The sequence below is a fragment of the Chionomys nivalis genome, chromosome 8 (genome assembly GCF_950005125.1).
Source record: "Chionomys nivalis chromosome 8, mChiNiv1.1, whole genome shotgun sequence".
NCBI lineage: Eukaryota > Metazoa > Chordata > Mammalia > Rodentia > Cricetidae > Chionomys > Chionomys nivalis.
This window is the reverse complement of record NC_080093.1, coordinates 18675133-18686592: the sequence shown is the minus strand read 5'-3', so window position 1 is coordinate 18686592 and position 11460 is coordinate 18675133. Positions and strand designations below refer to the sequence as shown.

The window sequence follows — 11460 nt, the reverse complement described above, 5'->3', positions numbered from 1 at the left end:
GCGTCTTTGCGGGCTCCGGGACTCGCGCCTGCGCAGCTGGGTGATGATGGGCGGGCGGCGGGACCCGGTCCGCTGGCTGCCACTTTGGGCTGTGGGCCATGGGGGATCAGCCTGAGATTGGCCCGGCTCGGATCCCGAGCTGGAGCCGAAGGCACTGAGCGGCAGGCAGGGCTACTGGACTGAATTTGGCTGATTGAGAAGCTGGCAGGGGCAGGTAAGGACGAAGGCGCAGCGCTTGCCTCCCACCCGAGTGTCAGGTGTCCAGGCCTTTAAGTTCAAGTTCCTGTTCTCTTCATGCCCGGTCCTGCGTGACTGTGCCCTCCAGAGTCTGAGTGCACCTCAACCCTAGTCTGCCCCTCCAACTTGCCCATTTCACGGGTTTGGAGACTCAGATCCAGAGACAAGGTTTGACTTGTCCAAAGTCTCGAAGACAACCCAAGCCTAAGTCTATTTTTTGACTTGATCCCATCATAGTTGGACTCCGCTGCTCTTGGAGACGACCTTTTTTCGGTTTTGTAAAACCACAGATTCTTCTCTTGCCGGCAGATACTTTAGAGGACGAGCCCCTCAACTGTGAAGGAGCAGCTCGACGTTAACATTACCGCTTCTTTTGCCTTCTTTTCGTTTTAGCTTGTTTGCCGGGAAAGAAGCCTCCATAAATAGAATATTGTGCTTTATTGATGTTTTACATCAGCTTGAGGTGGCAGAGGTCAGGGGGCAGCACTTTTTTGTGCAGGTGAAATTTACCATGACTTTGATCGCGGTTTCATCTGCTGGTATTGGAATTTATTCCTTTTTCCCTTTCCCTCTCTGCCAGTCCGGCTTATTTGGGACACAGATGGTGATTTAGGAGAGGGCTGTTGTTTTTTTGCTAGTCTCTAATCTGGTGGCAGATGGTCTCTGTGGCCCGTGGGTACTACTGAGGGGGACACCGCTAAATGGTTTGAAGGAACTGTGCTTGCCCCGAGGGCATCCATGCCCTCTTGCCATACTTAGGTTTAAAATACATGCCTTTTCTCCATTTTCTGAAGTAAAACCTCTGCTTCACGTCTATGGACAATACATTTCCTAGCATCGTCATTGTCCCCATGGCCCACTAAAGTGAATAGAGAGGCCTGGCTTCACATTTTGTTCACTCAAATTTGATCAGCATCTGCAAGCTTTCGATTTTACATGGTTGGTTTCTGGTTTGATTGGCCCTATAAAATGTATTATTGTTCTTTGGTGCTACGATTCTAATAATGGTTCTATTTCTTTACTAATCAGAAAGAATGAGAGCAACAAATACTTTGATGTTATCGCCTTGGCAAGAGTGTCCTTGCTGGCTTCCGTAGAGCTGACCAGCTTTGCGCCTCTCCAGGCCATTCATTCAACCACAGGTATTCACTGAATGCTTGTTGGGGCCAGGTATTAGTCTAAGGTGTTCATAAGCATCTGATTTAAACCTTGGCTACATTGTGTGTGTGTGTGTGTTTGTGTGTGCGAACATGCATTTATATGTATAAAAAAATTAACGTTTGGGCCAGGTATGGTGCTGCATGCCTTTAATTCCAGTATGCGGGAGACAGAGACAGGTGGATCTCTGTAAGTTCCATGCCTGCCTGGTTTATAAAGTAAGTTCCGGGACAGCTATGGATGTTATATAGAGAAACCCTGTCTTGAAAAAGATAAACAACAGCAAAAAAAAAAAGGTTTAGAGAAGGAGGTTACTGGACTACTTAGGAAAAGAATTGAATCTTAAATAGGGTATACATAGAAGAGAATTGGTCAATCGAGTCTTTGAAGTAGGCATTTCATTCAGAATCAAGAATGTAGGAGGTAACCGACAATCTGATTTTTAAAAAAAATTTTTAAAGATTTATTTCTTTATTATGTATACAGTGTTCTGCCTGCATGTATTCCTACACACCAGAAGAGGGCACCAGATCTCATTATAGATAGTTGTGAGCTACCATGTGGTTGCTGGGAATGGAACTCAGAACCTCTGGAAGAGCAGCCAGTGCTCTTAACCTCTGAGCCATCTCTCCAGCCCTGATTTATTTGTTTATTTATTTATTAAAACATACTCTCCTGTCTCTCATGCTGGCCTCTAACTGGTTGTGTAGCCAAGGGTGATTTTGACCTTCTGGTCCTCATGCCTCCAGGTGTACTTACACCACCATGCTCAGTTTTAAGAATTTGTATTTTTAGCTGGGCGGTGGTGGCACACGCCTTTAATCCCGGCACCCGGGAGGCAGAGGCCAGTGGATCTCTGTGAGTTTGAGGCCAGCCTGGTCTACCAGAGCTAGTTCCAGGACAGGAACCAAAAGCTACGGAGAAACCCTGTCTCGAAAATTAAAAAAAAAAAAAAAAAAAAAAAAAGATTTTGTATTTTTTTGACAAGGCCTTACTATGTAGCTCTGACTGTCCTGGAACTCACTATGTAGACTAGGCTGGCTTTGAACTCACAGAGATCAACCTGAGTTGTCTGCTGAGTGCTGGAATTGAAGGTATGCACTACCACGCTCGGCTTTTTGAGAATTTTTTTTGAAAAAGACTAACCATGATAGCTCTGAGGTGACATAATTTGCACTTATTACAAATTAGGAAATTACCTGAGTTTTGCACAGTATTGCTATAAAAAGCATTCCAGCAACTAGAGCACTCTCCATTACTCCTAAAAAGAGATGTGCGGTGGTACACTGCTGTGGGACAGCACACCACCTGCCTCTGCCTCCCGAGGGCTGGGATTAAAGGTATGCTCCTCTACCGCCAACCTCAGTTTTTCTTTTCTACTTTTTCTGTTAATTCTTTCTGCATCTTAGGAAGTGATGAAAAGGCTAGTTTCTTACCCTGGTGCAGTGTCTATAGGTCTCTCCCCACTAAGCTTTAGTTTTCTTTTAGGCTTTTTTTTGGGGGGATGATTTCTTTTCTAAGCTTGTGAAAGGAGATAATTAGCTATTTTCTTTGAAAACCCTTTTGCGGGGATGAACCAGGGTACAAGGAGAGTACATTACTCCTGTTACTGAACTGAAACCCATCTCCACAGCAGAGTGACCAGGTCCAGTTTCTGCTGGGTTGTGAGCTGCCTGTTAAATAAGTCAGTGGGGTTGCTGAAGACAAAGCAGTATTCCCTGTCCAACATTAAAACATTATTTTTATGCAGCTAATGAGACTATCATGGAAAGTCTGTTGGAGTCTCTGTGTCCAGAGTTTTATTCATTGCTTGGGAAGAGTGCAGAGATGCAGGCACATTAAGAGGAACCATGGAGAGTGCTGAGGGCCAGTATGAAGTGCGTGGGAAGCTTGGGGCTGTGAGCATCAGTCACAAAAAATGGTGCCTAATCAGGGAAGACCTGGAAAAGCTCCCAAGGGGGCAGCTCCCTCCTACCACTTGTCTTGTGCTCTGAATACCTGAAGTTACCTTGACTGCTATAACCCTGGGGTTAGGGCGGGGAGTGGAATTGGAGACAAAGTATCTTATGTCGGCAAGTGGTGGCTGACTGAGCTAACAGGGAATGAGGAATCGTATCCTCCGGTTGGCCTATAATCCCAGCCCAGATGGGAGTAGGAACACTGGGATAGGACCAGGAAAGTTCTAGACTCAGGATCTTGGGCATTACAGAGTAAGCAGGAGATCCTGGGACACACACACACACACACACCCGCTTTAATGCCTTGGTAAGATACAGTGGCAGCTGCTTTGCTTATGTCGGTTAAGCTTTACTCCGTGGTCTTTCTAGACAGGTATCTTCAAAACAAAACAAAAAACTCTGAGCTTAGCTGTTAAAGTATTTGCTCCTCAAGCATGGTGACCTAAGTTTGATCCCACAGAACTCATTAAAAAACCAGTGTGTCTGTTTTTAATCCTGGTGCTGGAGAGGCAGGGATAGGTGGACCTTGGAGCTTGAGTAGCTGAATTGGTGAGTTTCAGGTTTAGTAAAATACCCTGTCTCAAAAAAGAAATAAGAGGTGTATATATGTGTCAGGGGTTGGTGCAGCAGGTAGTTGGTTGAAGGGTTGGCTCAGCAGTTAAGAATACTTGCTGTGAGGGGAGGAGGTGGAAATTTTTAATAAAAAAAAAGAATACTTGCTGTTCGTCATTGTTATTACTATTATTATTTTGGTTTTTCAAGACAGGGTTTTTCTTTGTAAACCTGGCTGTCCTGGAGCTTGCCCAAAGACCAGGGTAGCTTTGAACTTAGATCGCCTGCTTCCTAAGTGCTGGGAGTAGGGACACATGTCATCATGCCCAGTTAAACACTAGCTATTCTTTTTTTTTTTTTTTAAATATTTATTTATTTATTTCGTATACAATATTCTCTCTGTGTATGCCTGAAGGCCAGAAGAGGGCACCAGACCTCATTACAGATGGTTGTGAACCACCATGTGGTTGCTGGGAATTGAACTCAGGACCTTTGGAAGAGCAGGCAATGCTCTTAACCGCTGAGCCATCTCTCCAGCCCAACACTAGCTATTCTTGCAGAAGACTCAACACTTTCATGGCAATTTACCGCCATTTGTAACTTTAGCACCAGGGGATCTGGCACTCTCTTCTGACCTCTGGGCACCAGGTACATACATGATACACATACATACATGCAGGCAAGCATTCATTAAAAAAAAAAGTATGTGGAGAGTGACTAGGGAAGAAATGTTCGATGCCCACTTCTGGCCTCCACACATGTGCTGTACACACACAGGACTCCTCTGACTTGGCCAACAGTTTCTCCCTGTACTGCAGCCCTTCAGGTCTAAACTACCTGGGATTTGCTGCATGATCAGGTAGTATAATGTAAATACTACTTTTGTAGGCTGAGAACCTTCAGTTCCTACCTCCTGTAATACGGTTGGAAAGTCTGTAGAAAAGTGACCTTTTTGTCTTTCCACAGCTGATGACTAACCTAATCGCCTAATTTGGCCTTAGTTTTGAGAAGTCCTCTAAATTGATGCTTTGGGCCTTCTCATTGATGGGGTAGGATAGGACAAGGATCAGGCTGGATCCCTTTATTAGTATTTTCTCCTAGGAGCCATGCGGGGCCAGCGGAGTCTGCTGTTGGGCCCAGCCCGCCTCTGCCTGCGTCTCCTTCTGCTCCTGGGTTATAGGCGTCGCTGTCCACCTCTGCTCCGGGGCCTGGTACAGCGCTGGCGTTATGGAAAGGTTTGCCTGCGCTCCCTGGTCTACAACTCCTTTGGAGGCAGTGACACTGCTATTGATGCTGCCTTTGAGCCTATCTACTGGCTGGTGGACAATGTAATCCGCTGGTTTGGAGTGGTAAGTGATGATGCCCAGGAAGCTCAGGGAAGGAGAAGTTTTGGGGGAAGAGGGTGTTTCTGATAGGCTCACACTAAGCTTTGGAACCCAACCTTCCATGCCCAGGGAAGTTCCTGAGTCTTGATGGGTATAGCTCTCATGTTGTCTTCTTGACCTCATTGGTGTTGGCAGGTGTTTGTGGTGCTGGTGATCGTGCTGACTGGATCTATTGTGGCCATTGCTTATCTGTGTGTCCTGCCCCTCATCCTTCGGACCTACTCAGTACCACGACTCTGCTGGCATTTCTTCTATAGCCACTGGAATCTGATCCTCATTGTCTTCCATTACTACCAGGCCATCACCACTCCTCCTGGATACCCACCCCAGGTAGGACTCCACAGGGACATGGGGAGGAGCAGAGTTGCATGCTATGGTCGCCATTTCCATTAATGGGAGGGAGAGTGACTTGGAATCTTTTGAGACAGAAATTTTGTGGTCCTGTAGTGGTTAAGATGTTCTTTTCAATTTGCACAGGGCAGGAACGACATTGCTACCGTCTCCATCTGTAAGAAGTGCATTTACCCCAAACCAGCCCGAACACACCACTGCAGCATCTGTAATAGGTGAGTCTTGACTTTGCTGTAAACCTTATTTCAGTTCCTCTTGCTAGAACCCTAGGGCCAAACCTGGCTCTGGAATCAGTTGTGTGTCAGAGTACCTATCACTGTGCTTCCCATCTGTTGACACCTAGTCTTCAGTATGATCCTGGGAGGCATTATTGCTGCTTGTACAAACTAGGTGACAAGATGTTTCCTTGTCACCTAGCCAATAAACAACAGAACTGGGTTTGAAGGAAGGCCTGGCTGTCATCAGAGTCTGTGCCCTTTCCACCTCAGCAGGATGCTGGTCCTAGTAGAAAGCCTTGTCACTGACATCTCAAGATCCTTGGCCACCGTAACACAGCCTGTGTCCCTCCCTCACAGGTGTGTGCTGAAGATGGATCATCACTGCCGTATCCTTTTGCTCTCTTCAGCCCAAGACCCAGCCAGGATCGTCGGTTTTCCCCTCAGAGCAGTCACTGCCCAGGGTTCATAGGCACAAGCTCAAGGCTTTCTAATTAGCATCAATCTCCAGAGAATACTGACTCATGAGAAGTTAGAAGAGGCGTTGTTGGGGGCATACCATCTTTTTGGGTGGGGGAGCAGAATGTTTATAGGCTTCTAGAATGATCTTGTAGGAGAAAGGAATTTTCTGGAAGGTCTTTTTTTTTAATATTTTATGTGCACTGGTGTTTTGCCTACATATATGTCTGTGTGAAGGTGTCAGATCTTGGAGTTACAGATGTGAGCTGCCATGTGGGTGCTGGGAATTGAATCCAGGTCCTCTGGAAGAGCAGTCAGTGCCCTTAACTGCTGAGCCATCTCTCCAGCTCTCCTGGAAGATCTTTTGTGGATAATCAAAAGGGCCTCTGTGGCTGGAGGCGCCAGATACAATTGTGGGTCCCGTTTTGTCTTTCCATGCAGATGTCTGGCTAGCCTGAGTTAGGTTGAGTATTTGTAGGTAGTTAAGATTCTTGGAATCTGAAAGCTCTGAAAAGCTTGGACAATTTTTACCTTAACCTTGGGAAACTGTCCTCTATTCTTGCCTTTGCTTGGGTGATGCCTTGAACTAAGGATGAGCTATAGGGGCTTGGACACCCCCAAATTATAGATTTGATCTTGTCCTTAATCATTCCTTCACCAGCCTGGCTAAACAACTGTGTGGGCCACTATAACCATCGCTACTTCTTCTCTTTCTGCTTTTTCATGACTCTGGGTTGTGTCTACTGTAGCTATGGAAGTTGGGACCTTTTCCGAGAGGCTTATGCTGCCATTGAGGTAAGCCCATGGTTAGGAAGAGAACTCAATAGAACAGAAGAGAAACCTTTTCCCAATGATGGGGTTGTCCTAGTGGCCCAAGAGTATAACCAGCACTGTTTTCCGTCCCCTTAGAAAATGAAACAGCTTGACAAGAACAAACTACAGGCAATTGCCAACCAGGTGGGCAGTCTCCACACCACTGCCTCCTGCTGCTCAGGCCTGGGGGTTTAAGAGTTATTTATGTGAAAGGGCCTGCAGGCTAGTTGCCAGACCAGGCCAGAAGTTTCTAAGGAAGCTGTCATGGTAAACCAAGTAGCCTGGGGGCAAACTGGAAGTCTCTGGTATGGAAGTTTTAAGTAATCTATGGCATCACCACTTCTTTGGGCTGAGCCTAGCCTAGACTCTGCCTTCCTGATAGCCTGAGCAGCAAGGGGTCTGTTAGTCTGTGTAATGGGGTTCCAGGGGACAGATACAATGCTGGGCGAGTAGCTTCAGGATCATTTCCCCTTATTCTGTGAATCTGTGAACATCTGATTTGTATATAGCACTCCTGTTGCTTTTCCACAACCCCCTACCGTTAGTCCATGTGAGGTACAGATCTATCTCTAGTGGATGTAGCCACAGAGTGAAGGGAATGTGGTTGACTAGAAATAGGAGTGGCTTCCCCTGGAGTCCCGTTACTGCTGTCAACCCACAACTCAGCCCCTTTTGTGCTTTGCTATCTTGTCCAGACCTGCTCTACCCACTGTCTGTTTGTGTGATGGTGCCACCGGGCTTGGTCCACCCATCTGGCTGCTGGTCTGATTTCCTCTGTGGCTTTAATCCCCATTTTTATTTGCCTAGTTTTATTAATTCCTGCCTGTGGGTGCTTGGGGCTCTGGTGACAGCTGCTGAAGACTGACAGAGCAAGGGAGCCAGGCTTTGCTGTTTTTTTTTTTTATAGACTTACCACCAGACTCCACCACCTACCTTCTCCTTTCGAGAAAGAATAACTCACAAGAGTCTTGTCTACCTCTGGTTCCTGTGCAGGTATTTAACTCAGTTTTGATAGTTTTAAGGGAGGGAAACATAGAAAACCTTTGTAGGTGCCCACACACAGGAAGGACTCATCTCTAAGTAACCTGCCATTGTCGTAGTCTAACCGAGGCTGTCAAAGAGTTCTTTAGCATTGCAGGTTATTAATACAATCATTCTTGTTATGTACCAAGGTAAGTTAAGCTATTGTTTTTATTGATTCCTAACCACAAAACAAGTAACTCTATTTACTGAGAAGGGAAATTGAAAACTCAGAAGTAAAGGGATTTGTCCTATGATGTGCAGCTAGGAGTTGCAGAGTAGAAATATGAATTTCTGCCAACCCCCATTCCAACCTCTTATGCTTATATGATCCAACTTTTTTTTTTTTTTTTGGTTTATCATAACAGGGTTTCTCTATGTAGCCCTGGCTGTTCTGGGACTGGCTGGCCTCAAGACTCATTTAGATCTACCTGTATCTGCCTCCCGAGTACTGGAATTAAAGGTGTACACCACCATGCCAGGCCCTCTATTTTCTTCTTTTTTTAAAATGTGCATTGTGCCGGGTGGTGGTGGTGCATGTCTTTAATCCCAGTACTCAGGAGGCAGAGGTAGGATATCTGTGAGTTTGAGGGTCCTCTGGAAGAGCAGGCAGTGCTCTTAACTGCTCAGCCATCTCTCCAGCTCCCTCCGCCATTTTCTAAGTATGGACATTTTAAGGAACTCTACATTTTTCTCAGTGTATTTATTTTCCCATCTTCCTTTCTGTATACATTTTTTTAAACTCACTTTAACAGATCTTTTAAAAAAGATTTATTAATTTATGCTAGGTAATGGTGGCGCATGCCTTTAATCCCAGCACTCTCAGGAGGCAGAGGCAGGTGGATCTCTTGTGAGTTTGAGGCCAACCTGGTCTACAAGAGCCAGTTCCAGGACAGGGTCCAAAGCTACAGAGAAACCCTGACCAGAAAAACCAAATAAATAAACAAACAAACAAACAAATAAATAAAGTGAATTGATTTATTGTGTACAATGTTCTGCTTGCATGTATGCCTGTAGGCCAGAAGAGGGCACCAGATCTCTTTACAGATGGTTGTGAGCCACCCTGTGGTTGCTGGGAATTGGATTCAGGACCTCTGAGTGCCTTTAACTGCTAAGCCATCTTTTCAACCACACTAGATCTTTAAGAGGTAGAATACATGTTCACCTAGGCCATAAGGGAAGAGGAGATAAGGGAAGCGAGGCAGAGGCTATGAGCTAGTCATAATCACAAGCTTGATTTCCCACTGTTTTCTAGCTTCTAATTTCTACCAATTTTTGCCTTTCTTAGTTCTGTGGCACTGGCTCTGGGTGCCCTAACCATATGGCATGCTGTTCTCATCAGTCGGGGTGAGACTAGCATTGAAAGGCATATCAACAAGAAGGAGAGACGTCGGTTACAGGCCAAGGGCAGAGTGAGTGGGGAAGAGGGGACCTGGGTGAGCAGGTGGGTAATTGGATCCTCATCTAATAAACAGTCCATAATCAGGGCTGACTAGACAAGTTCTAAAAAGTCATAATTTGGCTTTAACCTTATCTCCAAGATGAGATTAAGCAGATGAGGTTTGTAGAAATGTATTTTTTCTTGTCTCTAGGTATTTAGGAATCCTTACAACTATGGCTGCTTGGACAACTGGAAGGTGTTCCTAGGTGTGGACACAGGAAGGTAAAGTAAAGATAGACAGCAAGCAGTGCTACGTAACAGCTTTGTGGTGGGGAAGATGGTCCATACCCAGAAGCAGAGATTGTAATTGGGGTGAAGGTAAAGACAGTGCTGTGGAACCAAACTCCCATGACAGGGAAAATGGTCTGTCCACAGAAGTAGAGAATGTGGCTAGTGCCACTGAGGAATTTATAATTAGGTTTCATTCTCAGGAATAGGAATAGCTACCATTTTATTTGAACCACTGGGGCCCGAGGTTAAAACTATAAATTTAAGGAAACATTTGCTATATGCATATTATCATGTACATGCATGGTGCCTGTGAGGTCAGGAGAGGACAGTGGATAGATCCCCTGGGACTGAAATTGTAGCTGGTTATAAGCCGCTCTGTGGCTGTTAAGAATCAAACCCAGGTCCTCTGTAGGAACAAGAGCCATCTTCTTCAGCCCTAGAACTGTGGTTTAAGAGCTCCTACTCAAGGCGACGACAGAAGAGTACTGAGAACACAGCACATAGGTAGGATGTAGTAGGCGCTAGTTCTCTTTTATTTGACAGTGTGAGAGACTGCGGTGACCGACCCACATGTTGCAGGGATCCAACAGCAATATGAGGCTAGCTCTATTCAGTCCAAGAGAAAACCATTTTTCAAACTGTAAATTAGGCCAGGCACAATTGTGCACATCTGTAATCCTAGCACTTGGAAGTCACAGGAGAGAGCATGCTCAAGATGGCTTTAAAGCCCCAGAGGATACAGTTCTCAGACAGAGATTAGAACTCTCATCATCTTTGTGTTTGATGTTTGCTTGGTCATCCAACCAAGAACTTAGAACTAAAGGCATGTTTTCTTGGTCATTTCTCACAGGCACTGGCTGACCCGGGTGCTGTTACCTTCTAGTCACCTACCCCATGGGAATGGAATGACCTGGGACCCTCCTCCCTGGGTGACTGCTCACTCAGCCTCTGTGATGGCTGTGTGAGCCACAACTTGAACATTGTTCGATGCTTGTTATGTCTCTTTCAAGAACTTCCAAGGGCAGCTTTTCTTGGAATCCATGACCATAGAGAGCCACTAGGCCTGCCTTAGAGTACTACTTAGGGACAACTCAAGAGCAATCTTCTGGCCATCTCAAAACAAGATACAGTTGGGTGGCGGCAGCGTATGACTTTAATCCCAGCACCCGGGAGGCAGAGGCAGGCGGATTTCTGAGTTCCAGGCCAGCCTGGTCTACAGAGCAAGTTCCAGGACAGCCAACGCTACACAGAAAAACCCTGTCTTGATAAACCAAAAAAAAAAAAAAAAAAAAAGAGTGAAGAAATCCTACGACTGATGTTCCTTACTCAGGCAAACAAGTTTTAGCCCCAGACCAGGGGTCAGGCAACTAGCTACCTTATCCGATGCTGACTTTGATGTCCTCTAGGTCACAGCAGTGGGGCTAGCCACCATCTCTCACTTTGGGAAAAGATTTTGTCAAGTATGTTGAAATTCTGGCTTCTGAATGGGACAAAAACAGTAAGTCTATTGCCAAGGCCACTGCCATTTCTCACGTGCTGCAGAAGGAGCAAAAATAAAGGCATTTGATTTGTAAAGATGAATAGCTTCTGTGTTTGCCTTGGTGTCGGGGAGGTCTAGATAAAGAAGGCCTGCTAAGTTT

General features: G+C 45.7%; 1 protein-coding gene across 5 annotated transcripts; it reads left to right on the top strand.

Moving 5' to 3' along the window:
- Nucleotides 1-39: 39 nt before the first annotated feature.
- Zdhhc16 (zinc finger DHHC-type palmitoyltransferase 16) lies at nucleotides 40-11445 on the top strand. Of its 5 annotated transcripts, none has more exons than XM_057777490.1 (12): nucleotides 40-214; nucleotides 1267-1379; nucleotides 4994-5254; nucleotides 5426-5620; nucleotides 5768-5856; nucleotides 6130-6245; nucleotides 6977-7110; nucleotides 7225-7272; nucleotides 8036-8121; nucleotides 9437-9560; nucleotides 9741-9811; nucleotides 10671-11445. In XM_057777490.1, exons 3-12 carry the CDS (start codon nucleotides 5012-5014, stop codon nucleotides 10783-10785), a joined length of 1221 nt encoding a protein of 406 aa, XP_057633473.1. In that variant the 5' UTR covers nucleotides 40-214; nucleotides 1267-1379; nucleotides 4994-5011; the 3' UTR covers nucleotides 10786-11445. The 5 variants fall into 5 exon arrangements, with proteins under 5 accessions (XP_057633473.1, XP_057633472.1, XP_057633475.1 ...); XM_057777489.1 differs by having other exon boundaries at nucleotides 5007-5254; nucleotides 10671-11444; XM_057777492.1 differs by having other exon boundaries at nucleotides 5007-5254; nucleotides 6217-6245; nucleotides 10671-11442.
- Nucleotides 11446-11460: the final 15 nt, after the last annotated feature.